Genomic DNA, 22,083 nt, shown 5'->3' on the forward strand with positions numbered 1-22,083 from the left:
CAGGAATCTCCTTCAAGTGAGAGAACAAGCAGTTGGTTACCATGCTACCTCCCACAGCATTTCCACGATCCCATTTGATACGAAAAAACATAGTAATATGTTGGTTCTGAAGAAAAAGATGTTAAAGGGAACAAAAGATGCTTGCTTTCCTCTGATTCTCTTGAGATGTACAGAATTTGAATAAACAGTTAAAGCACTTCCATACTCTTTTATCTAGACTCTGGACTGCATCTATCCTTTCAGTCAGAACATTACATCTGATGAAGACTGAATTTTCTTCTCATGAACCACAGAAGTCAGGTCAGATACGCATACTATTTTGTTCACTTCCATCAGAACGTTTAGCATAGGAAAATCCTGATTTAAGTGACTGAGGAAAAACTTCAAACGATTCTATCACTCCATTTCTGAACAACACACAAATACCCACCGTCACGGCTTGGTTTTAGCATCAAAATTGAAACGTGGAAGCTACATGACCTGTATTTAAAATACAGTTTCACACAAACAACTTAAACAATTGCTCATTGCAGAGGAGGGGAGAAGACATTTTATTTGAACCCGGCTTCTAAGAGATGCTAACAGTTCAGTTTGCCATCAAATATTGAACTATTCCAACAACAGATTTGACCGAAGTGGTTTAGCAGCCTGACAGCCCAATTGCTTCTGATGTAAAAGCTTTGCAGGGGTCTTCTTTGAACTAGGAATCTGGAAAAGCATGTCTTCCAGTGTGCACACAGTTATCCGTCCTGAAGCTTGTAGTTTCGTATAAACCTCTCCTAATTTGGCAGAAAGGTCGGGGTTTTCTTCCATCTTTTCCCTGACTGTAGCCAGCTAATGAGGAGAAAATGACAGACTGTTACAGTTCAGGAAGTGAAGATCTCATTCAACCATACTGAAGACATGCAATCTCTCAAAGAAGAAAAAAGTACACAACATACGATATGTAGCTAATGCAATGACTCATAAGAATAGGATTTTACAGAGCACACATTATACATCACCAGACAATGGTGGAAATGCACTGGATACCTATTAGAGAGAGTTTCTTAGGTTTAAAACTTCCTCAAAGTTGTACAGTCCTATTTTCAGTCATAGTACATACAAACACAATTATTTTCATTTAAACCCAAGAAACATAGTTGCTTCCTGGAATCTACTTCCAGATCAGCACAATTCTAATTATTATTATGTATCACACTAAATGTACACTACAGTACCAATCAATAAAAGTCAGACTATAGAACACATGGAGTATGAGCTCAAGTATAAGTAAATCTCTTAAAAATTGTTATTGATCCTTTAATGCAAGGAATGGGTTAGGACTGATGCTTAGTCTTCTTAGGGACTGTTACAAATTTGCCAAACAAAATCAAAATACAACATTGACACATGCAACATTTATTGCAATGAACTTACTTACAAAATGAAATGCTGCTTAAAAGAATTTCTTTTCAACATAGCAGTTAATATGCATGGGCTATGTTTTGAAAGGTACGCCCCCCTTCCACCTCGTATTTGTTAATTTACATATCAGTTATTAATTGCTTAATACGCAGAAGTGAGAGGCTAATTATTTAATTATTAACACAGTCTTAAAATATCTTGTTCCATAGACACGTTCAAAATGAATACACTAATAAGTTTCAGGAAAAGCAGCAGCAATGCTGCCAAGCTGATAGGGGTACGTATGTGCTCTGAAGGAAGCCTTCTTGGTGATCAATACTGTAAAAGCTGTTTTTAATAGTAAAATAGGAAAAGCTATTATTTCCCATATCACACTTCCCTGTATAGCATCACAGGTCTTTGCAAATATTACCAACCTAACAATATCACTGTGATTGGAACTTTATTCTCATTTTTACATCAAATGAAAATAGCATAGAAGGCAAGGGATTAAATTATTTAATGCCACTAGGGAACACTTCATCTAGATTCAGATGAAATTTGAGCTTCTAAGAGCAAGATCCACAACACAAAAAGGGAAGTGGACAGCTAAGGGCTTTGTCCAACGGTACAGAAAGCCAGCCAGCTGCTTTGGCATCTGAATGGATCATAACCCAAACAACTTCAGCAGGGTGAACTCAGGCACCTGAAGTTCCGTAGCTGAACCACCGTCATCATGGCTCAGCCAAGCACCGTGGACCTCCTCTCATTACTGTATACTCACCACCTGCTCAGAAAACTCAATTTTTTTCACAAAGGGAGGAGTATCTACTTCCACTGCTGCCTCTAATGTCTTTATTACTTCTTCAAGCGAACCAGATCTGAGCTGGACAAGAACCTTAAAAACAAAACAAAACCACACCACACAATAGTACTTATCATCAGAATGCAAATTTTAAAAAAAGTGTTTGAGGAAGACATGAAGCAAAGCAGGACAAAATACATTCCTTGATGCTGTGATGATAAAAATGCATTAATCATGAAGAAAGCAGAGAGAATGATCAATTTCTACAGAGGTTTGGTGTTTTTTTGCAGCTGGGACCTGGAGAGGAAGGGTGATCCTGGAGGCAGAGCTCCTCTGATGGAGCTGCATTAGCTGTTCTTGAATAAAGTGTTTTTTTTCCATAGGTTAGACAGGTCACTTACTTACAGGGCACATGCAGTAGACTTTCTCTCAGGTTGCAGACCATGCAATTAAAGACAAAAATTGTTGTATGTACCTATGTGGTTACAGTTCATAGGGCTGAAGGAGGCCTGAAGTGCAGAGCTTCAGTGCCAGAGCACAGCTAAGGAAGGCATTTACTTAGAGCTGTGTTTTTTTAAATCCCTTGTAGCAAGAAAGCAAAAAGTCACAATGTCATAATTAGAAATTGTTCACAGGTCTATACTCACGGAGGTAGGACTGGTCTACTTTCCATTCTCATCTATGGTAAGAAGCGATTTTAAAAAATGGGGTAGGGTGTTAACAATTCAGAATGTAACTCATCCAACTGACAGAAATTGTCTGTTAGCTCAAAAACAAGCTCAGCAACAGTACTGATACACGCCTGTGCTACTAAGAAACTGGCCTTCTGTTACTTTGCACATGGGAGTTTTTTGTCCAGTATAGCATACTTCTCTGCAAGATTCTAATACAAAGCAAGCATACTTACTTTAAGATTATTGTATAGTTTGTTCTCTGTTTTCATTATCTGGGAACAATAAAATTTGGCTTGCGCTATATCATTCTAGGAAGGAATTATAAATAATAAAAAACTATGGTTAAACATGTGTGACACTTTGACAATAAAAGTTCAAGAAAAACAACAGTCATTCACAACTTTTCAATGAATCACAAACCAGCATCTAGAAGCCCTTCACCAAGACCCACAGGCTCCAAACGGCATCCAGCCTGTGAAAGGAACATCCCACACTGGAGTTCCCATGTCATCTGGCTCTTTAGCACATCAGACAGTACTCCCTGCCTCAGATCTGCAGGGAAAGGAAGCATGTAACCAACACTGAGCATGAGAGCACCTAAAAGATAAAAGATCTACACACATGCTCAGTTTGGCACGTCAGGGTACTTAAATGAAGTGCAGCGTATGTTAATGTGGGTATTTATCCTGCCCAGCACTTTTAACCTTTTGGACATACACATTTACAGTACTGTATCTATGCCATCGACTGATCTGTATAAACAGTAAATGTTACACTGACATTTACTAGACCAACCACTGTTACTTGGGATCAAGAAACATCTTACTTACAGCAAGGTGTACTGTCAAAGATCATGCAGCTTAAGGAATAGTTAAGTGTAATGTGGAGCATTATTCTCTTTGCAAAACAGGAATTTTAACTGATTTTTACATAAAGCAACAGCATCAAGGATATTTCATGTTGTTTCAGAGACAGAGATTTTGCTTTTTAACCTCAATGCCAATGAGAAGCCTTGTCATGCCATCATGCACATGAATACATTAATTTCAATGATGCTATTGTTCAGTGTCTCTGTTCACAGAGACAGTGCAAAAAAGACCACAGACTGCATAAGAAAATTTTAACAGTTCTACTTCATTCATTCGAATCTGTGAACAACACCAAATCACTAGCTCTTACAGTGCCTCTGACCCCTGTTTAGACATGAAACAGAGAAGGTTCAGAATTTCCTCAAGCTGTATACACAAATTAATGGCAGAGGAAATAGTAGACTTTAGAATTTCCTAATTGTTGTTCTCCTGCTCAATCTTTCACCCTGTACTGCCTCAGAGCCTCTTCATATGAGTGCTTAGGCACATGAGGTATATGAAAACCTCCCCCTGAAGAAACATGTTGTGAAGAAAGACAGGCCATCCCCCAGGCAGTAGGGAAATACACATCATAGCCTTTGAGTTTGCCTCCCAAGATAAACATTTTAAAGAGATGATTGTGCAAATATTTTAAATTATCATTTTAATTCTATTTAAAGGAAACCATCACTAAATAGCAGTATCTGCAGGACTGGGTCCACGGTGATATCAACCTGCTGGCCCAAGTCTCTTTCATTTTCTAAAAATATTCTATATGGCATTGTCACTAGCACAAAATATCTGTGCATTAGCCTCAAGACATATGTTTAGATTTCAGAATTTCCACATTCACTTTGTGTGGGAGTTGTCTATAATCCTACTCTTTCAGGGGCCTAAAAGTTCCAGTAGTTGAAGTTATTACATAGATCAGTTATGCTTCCTCTATGTTAGCTTCCTTTCACTGACTATCTTACTACAATAAAACTATAGAGATTCAGGCACAAATCAAAACAAAAGGTACTGTACCTGCTTCAGAGCAGTTGCCACAGCAAAGCAGAACACTCGCAGTGGTAATGTGTCACCTTTTAACTGTGCTTCTTCAAGCAGTTTCGCTGAGATTTTGCAAGACTCCAGGTTATCCTGCATAGAAATTTCAAACCTAAGTTGCACTTGTTATTCTTGTGATCTGAAAGGACTGTAGGCAATTGCAATCACATTCAGAAGGCATTCAGAAGTCAACATACTGTAAGATCACCAAGGCAATCCATATCCGAACCCAACCAAGCAGATTTTGTGCAGCACTTCTTGAGAAACACAACATCAAAATACAATATTCAAAGCTACAGAGTTCAGAAGAGGGTAAAAATAACTTCCATTATTTTAACAACTAAGCCTTGCCCTAACTGTTTTGGCTTCTACAGGAGATAAAACAACCCCGACAGTATGCTAAAACTAACAGACACTTTCTGTTCCACTTTCCAATCATTCCCAAATCAGGAAGAAAGCTGACTTTTTGTCCTTACTTTATTCTAAAAGCTACATTAGATAGTTAATGAAAATCAATGTTTTCTAAGCATTGAACTACTCGGCACCATTACACTAAAGAAGCTGTGTATGTGCAAATTTCAACATTCAGCAATTTCTAGCCTCTCTTATGGATTAAATCTTGCAAGATGTTTCCAAAGTTATTCTAATATGATAGCTTAGACATTTGCCTGTTTTCCAACACAGAAAGCTTCCATTATTGCTGAGACAATTTTCAATAGGAGTCTATAGCAAAAGGCAATGAGTTTACCTGTGTGTTATTTCACAAACCACCAACTCTCAAAAACAATGCTCCTCACACTGGAAATTATGAGTAGAGCTGACTGGACCCCAAACAAAATAATACCTGCCAAACTTAAAAGGTGGCAGCAGGCATGTTTTGTAACAACTGGCACCACCATGCACTATGGATAGAAGCCTTCACATTCCTTCCTAGTATTTGGTGTTGATTGCTGTTCCTACTGTTCAAAGTGTCATTCCTGCAAAATACTGGCCGTGATTTAAGGGATAGGATCATCCTTTGGGTGTTTAAGGGATGCTTTTCCATGCCACCGCTGAATGGTCTGCACAGCTTGTGAAAATACCTTTTAAACCACATGGTTTAAAACATGCTCTTTGAAAATTTAGAAACATTCTGACCACCAGAAGATTGATTATTATTACATCAATATTTTGCTGTCATCAAAAGGCCTATAGCCCTCTCCTGCACTAAAAGAAGGACCATCTGTTACCTTAGAGGATAGCAGTGCCTTGCAATGATTTAAAACGTCCCAGAAGTGTTTTAGAGTTGACCTCTAAAACACTCCTGTACAAAGATAAACATTAATTCCTTTGTTTATCCACTAGCAATAATCTGAGCTTTAAGCCTCGTACATTTTTCTGTACTGGTTTCTGGCATGGTTATTCAAAAGAAACCAAGAATTAACCTGGTAAAAATCCAGCACTGTTTTTAATGATACCAGCACCATTATTTCCAGTATTCAAGTCGTGTATCTGGAAGATATTTCCCTTCAAGATTTTTTCTGAAGTTTCTTATGTTGCATCACGAGCAAAACCACTTTTGAGCTTCATGGTTTCTCCTCCTACCACTAACAGCTGAATCAACAGATTAAGCTTTTGAAAGAGCTCCACCTAATCTTCTTTAGTGCATAAAGGGTTACTACAGCTTATTCCCCTATTAATAGTATTTTATCGTAATGGAAAAAAAACCCACAAATTTATTGTGGCTGTTGAAACAAGCGGGTGACAGTTTAGAATCATTTCCCCTCTATTTTTATCAATTCACTAAATAAGTAATGATAGGCCAGATTCTCTACTGAAAACACAGGTAGGGCCAGAAGCAGTAGAAAACAGAAGTCTCAGGAACCTCCTCCTGTTGCACATGCCATGGATCCAAGCCTTCTGAGAGCAGGCCATGGAAAGAATCATGTAAAGATTTTAGGGAAGAAGCTACAGCAGAGGGAGTAAAGGAGACCTCAGAGAAACAGTGGGTTTCTGTGAAAGCCTTTACCTAAAGGCAGAGTATAGACCAAGAAGCAACCCTGAAGTGGTAAATACTGCCTCAGTGGATGCTAGTAGCAAACACCAGCTTATAAACTTGGGTTATAGCATAGTGTCAGAGTCTTTGTACATTCATAACTTTCTAAAAGAGGTGCCTTCTACGTAGAACTGGTATACCTAATCTGACTGTAACCATCAATCTCTAGTTGTTTTTAACAGCAGACAACTTCCACAGCTCTTTCTCAGCTCTGTCTACTGCCCCACTCTCCAAACACCAAAGCCACATGGCTATTTCTATTTCCTCTGACCGAAAGGTAGCTCTGATTCATTAGAACTGAGAATTTCAGAAGCACCACATGAATTACTGCTGAGCTACCATTTTAGGCAAACTCCTTTTTATCACACAAGCACTCCGTTTCATTGTATGGTTAACTGAGAAACCTAAAGAAGTTTAGTCTAGTGGTATAATTTTTCCTCAGCTAGTGTCTTTCTTCCTAAAAACATGAGGAAATTGAAGAAGAGTTTCCTACTGAGTTTGGGAAGGGCCTATGTTAATATTTCAAATTCCAGAACTGTTTCAAATCTGGAGAGGAGGATCAAAATAAAAAAGTTTGGGGATCTCACTTTGCTACAAAAGGGAAACAGTTCTAACTGTTCTAAACTCGTAGAACCTATGTAGCCTAGTTTCTTACTGTGTTCATGCTCTTTTTCTCTGAGCTAAAAATACAGTTAAGCTCAAGGGGCAGCCTGTCTCTCACTGAAGGCATTCATTTAGGTTTCTTTTCTCCACACAGCTGCTCATTTTCATCAGGCATGTAGGAACAGATTACCTTTGAGAACTCTAATCCTTGTCAAATTTGCGTGCAATTACAGAAATGGTTCAAGGTTACTTGGAAGGGGAAGGGAGAAATGGATGGGAGATGTCTGACAAACAGAACATATCATACATATGCCTTGTCTCTCAAGGAAGCCAGACTATAAAACCAATATTGAGGCTCAAGCACAGAGTATAGTCTGAAGAGATGCACAGATCCCAGAGAAAGAATAGTATCAGCTAATCAAAGGCTGATATCGAATTTGTTCCTTAGTGCTTATGTCCATGTAATTTTTTTAGAGATTTGCTTTGTGACATCAGTTTATATGGGAAGCTATATATGTGCACCATATCATGCACAATGAAGCAATTTAGGACTTAAATATTTCTAAAATATTTGCACTAGATAAGAAATCATGACTGGGAACATATGGAAATTTTAAAATAAAAAAAAAAGGAAGACATAGAGAAGGCGTTTCAAATACTTTTTCATCATGTAAATTGAAGATACTTACCAGTTTGTAGCATATTGCAAATGCAAGTAGATAGGTTTCTTTGTTGAAAGGTATATCTTGTTTTTTCATTTCTACCAGAACTTCCAAAGCACCTATCAAATATACATTAGTGTTACTCACTTCACAAATTTAAGCCTGTACATTTAGTAACTGGAAAAAAAAAAAAATTCAGTATGTTATGAGCTCAGTAAGTCTGTTTCAAAATACAAATGTAAACTGAAATGTTATTTTTTAAAAAATTAATACATTTCAAAAAGTTTAATTTAGAGTCAGCTGGATGTAAATATTTCTTCCCAGCAAGGAGGTTTTCAATCTACGTTAGCATGTGGCCTTGCAGTTCTATTATTTTCATACAAATCTAAAACTAAATTCTAGATACTTGACAAAGCCACTCTCATTCTTTCCAACTGCCCAGAAAGCAAGCCTTTTAAACACATGATCAAAGCTTCCACCATTTTAGGCAAACTATCCAACAGCTCCGCCATAATGCACATGCTCCACTACACCACAAGACTGCATTCAGGCTCTGATCTAGTTATTTTTACAGTGGCTCAGTCTCAACTTTCAGGACAACCGCTGGACTTAGATTTGCCAAATATCAAGAGACCATTCGCTGTGTGTTCAACAAATTTCAAATAAAGTGATTTGCTTGAAAAGCTTACTCCATACTGAATTTAAGATTTTCTCATGGAAAGCCTTTTCTGTCAGGTCAGATGATTCCCCCTTACCCTTACAAAGGGCCAAACTCATTTGAAGCATTTGACTTAAATATTGCAGTAGCCACTCTGTGTGGACACACTAGTAAGACAAACCAAGAGAAGACTATGGTGTGGTTTTGTTATCAAAGGAAAAAGGATACTCTTCCCTGCTCTGACACAAACGCAGAACTGCCAAAAAAATTGTTGAAGAACTTACTGTTCCAAAAACCACGTAAAACACACTTTGAATAGAGAAAACAAAAATCTATGGGAAATTACAAACCAAAGAGAAGTTAAGCTTCAGAGAAGAGGGTTTAGGAAACAAGTGCCCCTGGATAATCACAATTCTGTGCAACTGAGAATTAGTAAGAATACCATTGGAAGTATGAAACAAATACAGCCTTTCATTTTTATTACACAATACAGTGCAGCTCATTCACATCTACACTGATTTACATGATGTTTGGCCTTCTAAAACCATAAACCAATCAGCAATATTCATTAAAAATATATATAGTTATATACACACACACTTACAGTGAGAAGCATCCTCCTCAAAATGCATTTGCCCTAGCTAACACAGTACTTACTTTCAAAATGGCCCTTTTTAAACAACATAGTCATCAAAATATGGAACGATGTACTCTCTGAGAAAAAACCACGCAAATTCTGGAGAAGAAACATACAAACAGAGCAAGCGTAAAGAAAGTTAGGACAGTGAGCATTCTTGGTGTGCACAGCATTTAGCACGTCTTCCTACTGGAATAAGCCCCATCTTCACAAGTTCAACATTTGACTCTCTGGGTTCCCTGACTGTCCCTATGTCAAGTAATCTCTAAAATACCAGTGACTCAGTATGGTCAAAAGCTCACTAAAATTAAACAGAAATTTCCCAGAGATTCCCACTATCTTTTTTTTTAATGACAGATTGTGACCTCTAAGTTAATGCAAGCGGAAGTCACTTACTAATGGCAACTCCAAAATCTCAGCAGAAATACAGCTTGCAGCTGATTAACAATACCTTTGCAGCAAAGTACCACCACCATGAAACTGAAAGAATTCTTTGCTCATCACAATATCAAATGATGAACAGATCAGCATAAGGGCTTGAGTGATGACAAGGACAGTAGCAGAAGAAAAAGCAAGTATATTTCACATTCCACTTCAATCACACTGTGTGTTGGGAATAGCCAAATAAAATGCCAGAGGTATTAAGTCTAGATTTCTGCAGCAGCGTCTGAAAAAGGGTACTGTACCTTACTATCCATCAGTTACAAAGTCCTGCAAGTACTGCAGGACTCGTCTTAGTGACATAGATCTCAATCAAAAAAAACCAAACCAAAACAAAAACCGCACATACTTTTACACATGGCTAACTTAAGAATAGTAGCCCAAGCAAGACTTCTCCCGTTTCTGGCTAGGCATATCTAATGCCTTAACGAATTAACATCATAGAGATGACTTTCCACTGGCTGCCAGAGATTTTTGAAGACACAGCATTATTGCACAGAATCTTTTTAATTTATTAGGCACCGGGCACGATTAGTATCTTGTCATAATAGCACACATAGCATTTTACAGATGTTCGAAAACAAGTCCTTAAGTTTCTTCAGCACTAAAATCGTCAAGTTCCTGAGCTGATGAATATCATACCACCTCTACAGGGTTCAGTGGGATTTTGAAGTACAGAGTAACATGATAAATCTGTTGGTGCAAATAACCCAAGGGATTTCAGAGGACGACTACATAAAAAATCAGAAGTGTTCATTTCCGAGAATGATCTAATGTGACACAGGATGCAGGAAAACATGCATCAGCTGTGTTCATTTGAGGAATTATTTTTTAATCAATACTTTTTATTCAAATAATGCAATTATACAGAAGTACAATAATAAAGTTATCAGTCAAACTAGCATTTAGTTTTCTTTTAATTACTGGTTTGCTATTTTTAAAATAAAAACCATGCAATCTGCATCCTTACATTAATGTCATAGACATCCTTGCTACTGCAACACATATACTTCAAGTCTATGAGCTCATGCAAGTCTCATGCATAGCATACTAATTACTCATACTGAACTATTAAGAATAACAATATTTTCAAAATATATAGGGGAATTACCTGATCTTTGATAAGTTCTACTGCAGGTCTTTCAAGGTCCAGCTCATAACATAGCCTCATAAAGAGGGGCCCAAATTTAAAATTATGTAAGGCTGAGATTCCATTCTGTTCATGGTACCTATTGGAAAGATTTAAAAAAGTTAATCACACAGGGCATGGAATTTGTCAAGGCAAAACAGCTTTAAATAGACAGCAAGATCTGTATGTGCAGTGAGAGAGGCACTTCTCTATCTGCACCAGCCAGTGACATTTAGATAACAGGAGATTATTTTTATGGAAAAAATATTGTTTTGATCAAACTAATAAATTAACTAGTAATATGTAATCTCTTCTATTTCCAGTAACCTGCATTAGATTAGTAATAGAATAGGTCTCCACCATGAAAATTCCCAGCTACTTTGCCTTCTATTCACAGAGCAATAGCACAGGAAGTTGCAGCAGTCTATTTTAGCAGCAGTATCTGCTAAAATACCTCAACTTTTTCTCTCCTACACTAAAAAATAAATAAAAAGATAAAAATAAAGTGTTTCACTTTTTTCTTTATAGCTCCTACACTGGAATTGCTGGGAAGGCTTTCATTCACAAAACCTCCTGACCTGCCACTGCTGGGACCAGACCAGTTTATAGCCAGGTGTGTCTTGGCTGGAAAATGCCACTGAACACACCACTACCTCTCAGCTGAGAGATGATGTTTCTATGTGGCTCACCATTCATTCTGCATACAGTAGGACACCACTTTGCTCCCGTAGCTTGACTCTCCTTTGATCTGAGAGTCTCTGAAGGGTTGGAAGATCCAAATTAAATGAAAATACAGCCTTAGTTTAAGGGATTAACTGTGCATACAGCCACTGAATTATGGCAAGCCCTCAACTGCAGACATAACCTGAGATGATCCAATAAAAGCAAAAAGATAAAGACAGCAAAGAGTGTTACCTGGATTGTTAAAAATACCTGTAAATAACTTTCCTGGCTAGTTCCACATCAGATGAAGTCTGACATAAATGCAGTAAATTTTTTAATTCATTTTTGAGAATCATTCCGTTTGTCTTTAATTTTTCTTTAATACTTTTAAAATACGGATCTGAAAATAAAACACATTATAGCAGCAGTCTATAGACAATTCCATTACCTGTGTTGCATACTTGGTACCTAAAACATGGAGATTCAATGAAGCAGAAAGCTTGTTTTTCTCACCAAGAAAAATGCATAAAGCTTCTCACAGACAAGCATGCCTAGGTGTCCCCATGAAGTCATGTCAGACTTGGAAAACCAACAAGATGCTTATGTGAACTTAATTTCATTGTGTATGTTATGGAATATAGCAGGTAATACAAAAATTTCAAAGAGGAAGGAAGTTTTGTAAGCGACATTTTCTGCCTTATGTTCTTTTTTTAAAAAGCAAGCAAACAAACAAAAACAATCCCACTCAGCATTCAAACGAGCATAAGAACTTATACTCAACACTGTTGGTACAGAAGATTTAAATTCCTTCACAATTGATGCAAACACAAAGAGTCTCATACATAATCTATGTATTTCTATACATAGCCATAAACTTAGAGCTGCTTCTCTTCCCCCCTAAAAAAGAGGCTTCTCTATCCAGCACATTTTCCTATGACAAAGCAAGCACAAAGATGAGTCCTTCAGCTGGTAATCTCAAGGCTCTGATTCAGACATACACAAGATTAAAATCACATGTACCACCTGGCAGCCCCATTCCTCTAATGGTGCTGCCCCCATCTTGGGCAGGGAAGTGAACTTTTTTGTAGCAGTTGCTGGGTCACTGCTGTTTCCAAGCTAGTAACCTATACAAGAGGTGCAAAGTGAGCACCCTAGAGAAAAATATATTCAGCTACTGGATGCATATCTGTTGCTACATGCAAATACAAGTCCTTACTCAAGACTGAGATGCAGAGCTGAATTCACCCTGAAGAATGTATATATGTAAGTATGCATAAATAATGGTTGTGATGTGTTCAAAGGTGTGCAGAAATTTAAAAAACACCTGGGATCTGAGCTGTATTTGTAAAGAACACATAATAGTTATTACAACTACTACAGGTAATTATTTAACTGCTGTAGTTAATAGTATAACTATTATAGTTAATTGTTGCAGTACAACTATAATAAATGATAGCTATTATATATTCTGTGTAACAGAATAGTTATTACTGCTTTTTCCATTTCTAAACCAAGTTTATTACTAGCCCTAATTACTTCATCTTTCAAGTATTAGACTAAACGCTAAGTACAGAAACCATGCACACATACACACAGACAAATAGGTGCTTAGCACATTGTTTTCATCAGTTCTCAGAGGCTACTATTTGTACAAAACAACAAGGTCAACTTGTGACCTGTAAAGCCAAATATTTGGCTTCTACAAACCTGTTTTAGCAAGAGTGATTGACCCATAGCAATAAATTCAATGTATCTCAAGTACAGGATGAATAATCCCCAATATGAGTACGTCATCATCACGGCAAAATATAATAACATTATGACTTGTCACTGCTCAATTTAAATTCTACTTTTACTTAATATAGAAAAACTGTCACGTTGACTTTACCTCCCTCTCTGTCCCAGAAGACTAGTTTATATAAAACTAAATTTGAATAAATCCTCTTTGCCATACAAAAAACCTACAATTAACTACATCCTTTGGAACAATTGTCAATTTGTATCACTAGAACACCTGCACATGATTAAAGAGGTGCAGGAAATGAAGTTTTGCCTAACCCTTCTTAAACATTAAGGGCAGATTTATGTTTATATTTATGTTCCTTAAAGAAAGAAATTTGTATACACTTTAAACAGCATGACAAAATCCCCATCAGAAAAAATCCACCGATCTTGCTCCTTCGTTAGTTTGGAAAACCTGAACTTGTTTTCATATTCTGAGTATGCATACATCATCTGGAATTGGGTGTACAATTGAGAACTTACATTAGGTAAAAGGAAAAAAATCTAAAAGAATAAGCTAACTAAATTTACAGAGCGGGTTAGAAGAGAATTACTGGCATAGGCCTTCTCTGGATAGTTAAGTAGCTATTAGGCTTTGTATTAACTTTCTCTGCTGATGATATATTTGAAATAAGATTTGTAGACTGAAACAGTATTTTCTATTAGACTACCTGATGAACTTGGAAAAGCAAGGACACAAACATTTCAGGTCTTATGGGAACACCTTGCATACTTGAAAGCTTCTCCACATTTCCCAGCACAGCATAACTAATACTGTTTCATTCTACAAAGCCTCAGATCTTCCAATAATTCTAGCTACAGAAAATTTGCAAGAGGAAGACATAAGTTGTTGCTTTAAATGGGGTCAATTGGTGTCATACTAATGACTTTGACTGTCCTGTTTCCTAGGACCCACACTAAAATTGAGAATGGTGATTATGAAATAAATACTAATACCTTTATTGCCATGAACTTCATTTCTAATTGCCACTTTCATCTGCTGAAATTCTTGTAATTTTATATCATCTTCTGTTAGCAGATACCGCTTCCCTACCATAAGAAAAAAAGAGGAAGGTTGAGTTTTACATCACACTGTCTGTTTTACTACTACTGAACTTTGCATTTATGAGTTACTGCTGTTAATTATCATGTGATGCCAGACCACTGGCAGCATGACACTAAAAAAAGACTGCAAAAATTGCAGTTGTTCACATCACTGACAAAAGAACCTGAGCACTATGTCACAGCTTTCCAGAGTTAATGTGTACAAGGTTGAAGAAGTATATATTTATTGGATGTACAAAAGAACTAGAGACACCATTCCTCTCCACATAGCCAAGGCACAAGAGGATTCTGCACAAGAATAAGATCTTCCTCCCCTTTCATGCTTTTATAATGATTTGTCTTGTCATCTCTTTGTTCACCACAATTCGCTAGTGGCACAGCTTCCTTTCCTCACGTGTTGTCCCCACTATTGTAGAATGCATCATTCTAGAAGCTCCAAATGCAGTACGAAGACGAAAAAGAAAAAACACAAAGCTTATTATTTGTAGTAACACTCAGGAGACCTAGTGAAGTTCTGGTGCAGTACAGACATCAGAGATAAGTCACTGAGTCTAGAATCTCAAAATTAACTTTGGGTGCTAACCGCAACTGTACTGTGTTGCAAGCTCCTTTAACAAAAGCATCATGCAAATGCTATTTGTGAAGTTTTTGCTGTCACAAAACCAGCTCTCCAGTAGATTTGTATTTGCAACCAATGATTTTGTAACAGAAAGTCACTGTAATAGTTTACGTTGTCACAATCTAATCTTTTAAGTTTTTGGCTTCTTAAAAAAATTATTCTAATCATGAAGGGACAAGAGCAAGTATTGACCTGAGTTAGGTTATTTATTCTCTGCATTTCCCTAGCAAAATGTAACAGGCCATGAAAATAAAAACACTTGTTTTCTATGCAAGCAAAGCATGCTAATGACACACTTCATAAAATCTGAAGAAAAACATCCATTAAATGGCACCTTTAGCCATTAAATTTAACGGAAACAGTTCCAGTGGGTAGATAAATACACTTTATCCAGCATGAAATTGGCCTGGATTACCCTACCATTTACTTCCCACAGACCTTCTCAGCTGGTCTAACACCAAAAGACCATCCCTGTCCTGGGCCTCTCCAGAGCTGATGCAGGAATCATGCCGGTGCCTGGGGTGGGACAGGCGCGCCACACTGCATGGATACTCAGTGGTCACAGGTGGTGTCAGCAGAGAGCTTGGGGCAGCAGAATTTTACCCTTTGTGAATTCAATTTGCTGAATTCTACCACTTCCTTAAATTCATACCTTACAGTGTTATAGAAACAAACGGGTGCAAAACCAAATAAGAGGGCCTCTGAGGAAAAAAGAGGGAGCTTGATATGATGGCTGGCACGCACAGGTGGTGCAGGCCATCCTGGAGAACTTAACCAACCAACCTGCTTTACCTCAGACATGCCGCAACCCTCTAAAAGGAAGGCCAGTGAAGAGCGGTGGGCAGACCACCATGCGGGGGGGATCCTCATGTCTCTGAGGGGTTTAACAGAGCTGTAAACTGAGCGAAACCTCCACCAGCGTTGGCGCAGCAGGCTGGGAGCCCAGATGGGGACTACACTGGGGAGCCCTCTGCCATACACCTCCTTTCCACATGCCCCTGTTTTGTTCTCTGGGTGAGGGAGCGCCTTCGAAAGGCCTCTGAAGCCCGGACACAGTGGTGGTGGCGGTGACAACCAGCAGGCGCAGCCCAGGGTCCGGATAACGTTGTTGTCCTCCCAGAATAAATACGCGTTTATGAAGCTGCATGTTTTGGGGGTTTTTTTGTGGCTCGTATCCAGCCAGCAGCAAGCACAGGATAACGTGAGTAACGCTGCTGCTAACCCTCCTCACGGGATAACTCTGCCGCACCAGCTCGGCCTGCCCACCGCAGCACAAACGGGCCCGCTTTGAAGCCCACCGGGAGCCTCTCGGCGCTCCCCCCCAGTACCCCGCGCCGAGAAGGGCATTCCCGCAGGAACTACAACTCCTGTCAGGCACAAGGCTGGCAGCGGTCGCCGGGCCTGCCGGGAGTTGTAGTACTACGGTCGGGTCCCCAGCAGGAGGGCAGCCCAGGGCCCTGGCCGGGCATCCCGCCGCCCGCCCCCACCACGCAGCCCGCGGTACCTCCAGGCGCGCAGCCCCAGCAGACCGAGGCGGGCGGCCGAACCGCCGAGCGCCGCACCGCCTCCCGCACCACCCGCTGGGAGCCGCCAGCGAGCACCGCCGCCATCTTGCGCCCTGGTCTGCCGGCGGCGGCCGGGGGTGGGGCGCTCGCAGGCCTGCCCCGCGCCGCCGCTCGCCTCCTCCTTCGGCGCCATGGCCGCCCCCATGCTCAGGCGAGGCGTGTTCTGGAGCGGGAGGGCCCTCGGCGCTGCGGCAGGTCGGTGGTCCGTTGGCAGGCGGCAGCGGGGCTCGCTACGGCGGCGGGGCGGGGGTTAGGGGGCGCGCTGAGGGACGGCGCGGCCCGGACCGGCCCGGGCCGCGCGGACAGGCCCTGGCGGGACGGGCCCTCGAGTGGCCATGGTTGCCGCTGGCTGCGGTGGCCGCCGCCGAGGGGAGCTTGAGCAGGGACGGGTGTGCTGCGTGGGGACTTTCTCTTCGCCTTTGTACATCTATATATAAAATTGGAGACAGCTCTGAGAACGGCGTATCGCTAGCATGCGGTGCGGGAGAGTATTCTTAATTTGTTTTTTATAAATATTCCATATAGCCGATTTCATAGCTTGATATCTTAGGACCTGCCTTTTTGGGTCACAGGAAGCCACACGGAGTTGTATGGGGGCCGCCAAACCCGCGGTAGTAAGTGTTCAGTGAAACCTAGTAACTCGGGTGACAGAAGCACAAGCAAGACTGATGTTTTTGAAAAGCTGCCATTCCAAAAATCCTGACCTTTGGGAGGAGCTGAACTCTGTAATGTTTACGTGAAGTGTGGTGATGATGGGTAACTTTATTGTGCCTTTTCAGCTTCCCCGAGCAGAAATTTCTCTGTGCTGCTTCCTGGTAGCTAGATGCCCATGTCTCAAAAATGTCGCCCTTTCCTCTGGCACGGGAGCCGCTCAGCAGTGAACCATCATGAAGAACTCAAACCTGACCTCCAGCTTACCTGAGCAAAACTCTGTCATACAGACAGTTGCTCGTGCTATAGAAGACAGGTCTTTAAACCCTCGTGCTTACTAGTGGCATCCTTAGCTGTGAATGAGCATACAGAAGATTATCCTAAAAAAAACCCCAAACCACCCAGATCTTTTGTGTGCCTCTTTTATCAACATAGCGAAAAATAAAAGAAACCCCACCAACCAAACAAAAAGACCTCTTTTTCTTATTTTCTAACTGTTTGGTAAAGCATTGTATGTATTCTCATATTCTGACTGTGGAATTCTGTGTACCAGGTCTTTGACAAAAATTTGCAAAGATGTTCAGAGCTGCACGTGTGTGTATAATTGCATATCAGAAGGATGGTAAGGAGACAAATTGTTTCACACCCAAGAATAAGAAACTTATAGTGGTAGCAGATAGATTTTCAGATGAAGGCTTTAAGGTAGTTGCTAAGAATTCTGTGTAGCATAGTAATGTCTATTTTTAAAATATTTCATGTTTCTTAACATTAATTTCTGCAACATTCTGCATGTGTTTCTATTATCTTCCTTCAACAAACTTTACCCAGGTGTTCCTCATGCATCTTCAAGGCTGCGTCATCTGTGAGTGATGCACAAACATGGTTTGTTCTTCGAACTGAAGCATTTTCCATTGTGTTTCAAAAGCTAGAACAGTGTCTTGAGAAGATTTCAAAGGTGGTACAAAGAGTATTTGGAAAAAACTTTCAAAAACGTTTGAGTGAACTCTGCAGTTCACAGGAGATGCAAAAAAAGGAGATGATCAAAAATGGAGTATTTACAGATCAGCATCTGCCTTTCATTTCCAGCAAGGCAAATCTTTACAGATGGAAAAAAAAACATCCAACAGCAACAGAAAAGCCTTGTTGTGCATATTCATCTTTTTTGCTTATGCTTTTATGCCTACAGTTAGCTAATTGCTAGCATTTGATGAAAAAGGTCTGTGTGCACAAAGAAGCTATCCTATATTGTTGTTTGGATTTTTTTCTACCTTTAAAAATTTATCATTTTCTTAAATACAGAGTTCAGGTTTGGGAAGATTTGTTTCATGCTGAAAAAAGAAAGCCTTTCTGTTTTAAAAATGACGAGGTAATGGCTCATCCACATACAAGGAATCTGAACTGTTACAGTAGCTGCTGCTGACAGCTGTGTCATAAAGACAGTTTAATGCATCCAACTCAGTAAACGTGACAGAAAAAGGTAATACCTAATAAAGTGTTAGTTTGTTTAGAGATGTCTAAAGCAACCTGGCTTACATAGTGATTTCTTTCTTCCTTAGGTAGAAGATCTCTTCTTTCTGTGGCTTATGTGGACAGCTCAAAATGGGAAAAGAGACAAAAAGAGGAGCATAGCCTGGGTGAGAAAAGTTTGTTTCTTTTTCTCCGCTTCGACTAATTAATTGCAGCCTGTACTCATTTTAGACTAGCTCATCATCTATAAATACTTCAAAATAAAAAAATGTGTGGAACAAAATTCTTCTGAGGTTCCATGTCAAAATCTGCTCAGCTTGTTAAAAATCTGTCATATATATTCAAAGCTATAATGCAGAAACAAGTTAGAATTTGGCCATTTGATTAACGTTTGGTTTCTACAAGCTGATTTTTTTCTTTCACAAAATTCAAAGCTTTTATGAATGTCATAGTTTTGTGTTTGACAGTTAAGACTGTCTCCAAGTGTCTTCTACATTGACATTGTTTTAATTGTAATGCAGTGTGAAAGAAGACCTATTCTATAAGTATTGCAGGGCATTCCTGTTTAAAAACTTTTTTTTGAAAGAATGTTTTCCTCAGATTTTTGCAGGAGGGAAAGTTACATTTTTTGTTGAAATTTTAGGTTTTTCTTTTGGGGAAAAATGAAACTAAACATTTTATTTCCGAGAAGTTGTATATGAAACTGTATCTGCATGTGGTACTGAGATCTTTCATGCAAATTTCATAGCTAAATTTTTCAGCTAGTTTACATTTGAAATGATATTCCACCATCTTTTTGGTGACTATGTTAAATAGAAAGCATCATGCAAAACATTTTTCCATGCTAAAGGTACATATGCATTATTTTGTACCATGGATGTTTTGGAGACCCCTTAATGCATAATCTTTGTCTGCCATTTTTCATTCCTGGGCCCCTGAACTGTGTTTGTTAATTGTAACACAGATTCTGAGGCTGAAAGAAGAATCAGCAGGTGAAATTCAAGGGCTTTTGTCAGGCAGGAAGACAGACCAAATGATCAGAGTAATGTTTTTTATACACTAATTTGTTTCTGTTATTTGCCTATAAACGGCTAGGTTGATATTGTCAACACGTTTTACTGCACGTGGGCCAGAAACAGCTGGTGGGTGCTCATGACTAGCTTGGATTCTGCAGAGATTGTTAATACCTTGCAGCCCTTTACTGTCAATAGGACTGCTCATGCAGTGTTTTTTGGGCTAGAGCCACAGACTAGTGCCCTGGGATGCATTTGAACCAGTCACCTCCAGATGAAAAAGGGTTCTTATTTTGACAAACATCATAGGCAATAGAAATGCACTGTAGAAGAAAACATTGTTGTGCAAGTGCTGGTACAGTCCATGTTTGGCTTTCCCCAGGCCTGGCAAGACCTTTTGTGACTGTTTGGCAAGCACAGTTCTGGCTGCTGCTCTGCCGATGGTCTTGATCCAAAGCAGATGTCTGTTCCGTGCTTTTCAAAGAACTGCTTTGCATTTTCATTTTGTGTTCACAGAAAAGAGAAAACAAGTTAACACGGTGTCAGCTCTATTAGCATTTTCAAAGAGGAGACAGCCCTGCAGACGTCTCCTCTGTAGCTGTCAGTTGTATGGTTGCACGTATAATCTTATGTGTCGTAACTGGTGATTGTAGCTAGAGTGAATTCCTTGTGTTGAGGAGCTCTTTTATTTGTGTATTGCAAGCACTGTTTCAGAACTGTTATTCTGCAAAACTATGTCGTGAGAATACATTTAAAGGAAAAAGAAGAATTTTTGGTTTAAAGTCAGTTCTGTTTCTCTGCTGCAGCAGCGATGTGGTGCCGTCCCAGACTCAAAACTCATTTACTATGTCTGTATAAGATATGCTTTATTTTCTTCTCCATAGTCTCAGTTTAGCATTCCAAGCATGAATGAGTTTAGGAAACTTCAGTACTGAAAAAAGCGTGGGAAAGAACAAGACTGTGTTTTGTGTACGGAAGTACATTTGTTCAAAAAGGTAGGAATTGAAGATGTGTTAATTTGGAATTTACAAACTGCTTGCTGGTAGGAAGATACCTGTCTAGAAGTAATTTGGACTCCACTTATTAAAAATGAGATATCAAGGAAATGGGAGGCATGGATGGTCTTACATTCTCCAATGTTTCAGCTGGTAAAATTAAGTGACAGTAAGCATCTTGATGAGAAGAATAGCAACTACCAGAATCCCAGGGGATGGCAGAATCCAAGTTAGATAGGAAATGTCTTTTTCTGTTAGAAAGACTCATGGTACCTAAAATGGCTCATCCGCAACGCTAGGTGGCAGTGCTGCCTTTACAGACTTGAATAATTTCCATTCAAAGCTTTCTTCAGTACAAAGCTGTAGTTCTTTGCAGAAGCTGCTAGGGATGTGGAAATACTGAGAAATGTGAAACATATGCATTTGTAAGCCAAAGTACTTGCCTCAGCCTTCCTTTATATTTTAATTGGGTCTTAAAATAAATCAAGGCTTTCTTTATACAGAAAACGAAATGTTAGTGTGTGAGTTAAGATATTAGCTCTGCCCATCATTCCCAGGACAGATAAACTTTTCATCACAGTTGTAGCTGCTTTCCCGTTGCTGCCCCCTCACTGGATTTCAACCCTGTCCTGGATGGACCACTTCTAAGAATAAGAGAGTAGTGACCTTACATGGTGGCCAAATGTGCCACTTGTTGATGTGGCTACATGCTGTGGATAGGTACACACTGCGAATCAAACTGAGACTCTGTTGATTTCCTAGGTCACCAAACTGGTATTAGATGTCATAACCACTGACTTGGAAGGTGAGGGTCAGTATTTTCCCAGTCATTGTCCTGAATCACCCTGTTGCAGGCAGCAAGACGTTGAGTTTCTATGAACAAATGAAAATAAAAGTGGACACGAAGTTTCAGATACCAATATTCTAGAGACAGCTGTGAAGTCATGTCCAGAAGTTAAATGACCTCAGCTCAGACTTACAGTTTGTTTTGTTAGTTTGTTTAAATCCATGAGATTCTGCAATATGCAGAAATATGTTTTTAGAGAAATTAAAGTTTTGTAAAAGTTCATCTTGTAGTAATGTATTGTTAGGCAGCATGTATGAGAGATTATATATACTAGTGTCATGGTTTAACCTCAGCCGGCAGCTGAGCACCACACAGCCACTCGCTCACTCCCCTCCGTGCCCTGGTGGGGTGGGGGAGAGAATCAGAAGAGTAAAAGTGAGAAAACTTGTGGGTTGCAATAAGAACAGTTTAATAATTGAAATAAAATAAAGTAAAATAGTAATAGTAGTAGTAACAATAATAATAGTAAAAGAGTATATAAAGCAAGTGAT

The 22,083-nt window shown here is 39.4% G+C and overlaps 2 protein-coding genes across 2 annotated transcripts in view; one reads left to right on the forward strand and one right to left on the reverse strand.

Moving 5' to 3' along the window:
* Positions 1-467: 467 nt before the first annotated feature.
* Positions 468-16,752, reverse strand: PTCD2 (pentatricopeptide repeat domain 2). The gene is given in 11 exon segments (XM_076363310.1): positions 468-834; positions 2,171-2,284; positions 3,099-3,173; positions 4,740-4,853; positions 8,088-8,179; positions 9,376-9,454; positions 10,908-11,025; positions 11,859-11,988; positions 14,328-14,420; positions 16,559-16,682; positions 16,684-16,752. Coding segments are annotated over 11 exon segments (1,233 nt in total). The 3' UTR covers positions 468-609.
* Positions 16,697-22,083, forward strand: part of MRPS27 (mitochondrial ribosomal protein S27) — a 53,443-nt gene continuing 48,056 nt past the window's right edge. Inside the window, exons 1-2 of the mRNA XM_076363312.1 lie at positions 16,697-16,814; positions 18,827-18,904. Of these exons, the coding sequence (XP_076219427.1) occupies positions 16,751-16,814; positions 18,827-18,904 (142 nt within the window). The 5' untranslated portion in view covers positions 16,697-16,750. The remainder of the gene's footprint in view (positions 16,815-18,826; positions 18,905-22,083) is intronic.

This window comes from Aptenodytes patagonicus, chromosome Z, assembly GCF_965638725.1.
Source record: "Aptenodytes patagonicus chromosome Z, bAptPat1.pri.cur, whole genome shotgun sequence".
Taxonomy (NCBI): Eukaryota; Metazoa; Chordata; class Aves; order Sphenisciformes; family Spheniscidae; genus Aptenodytes; species Aptenodytes patagonicus.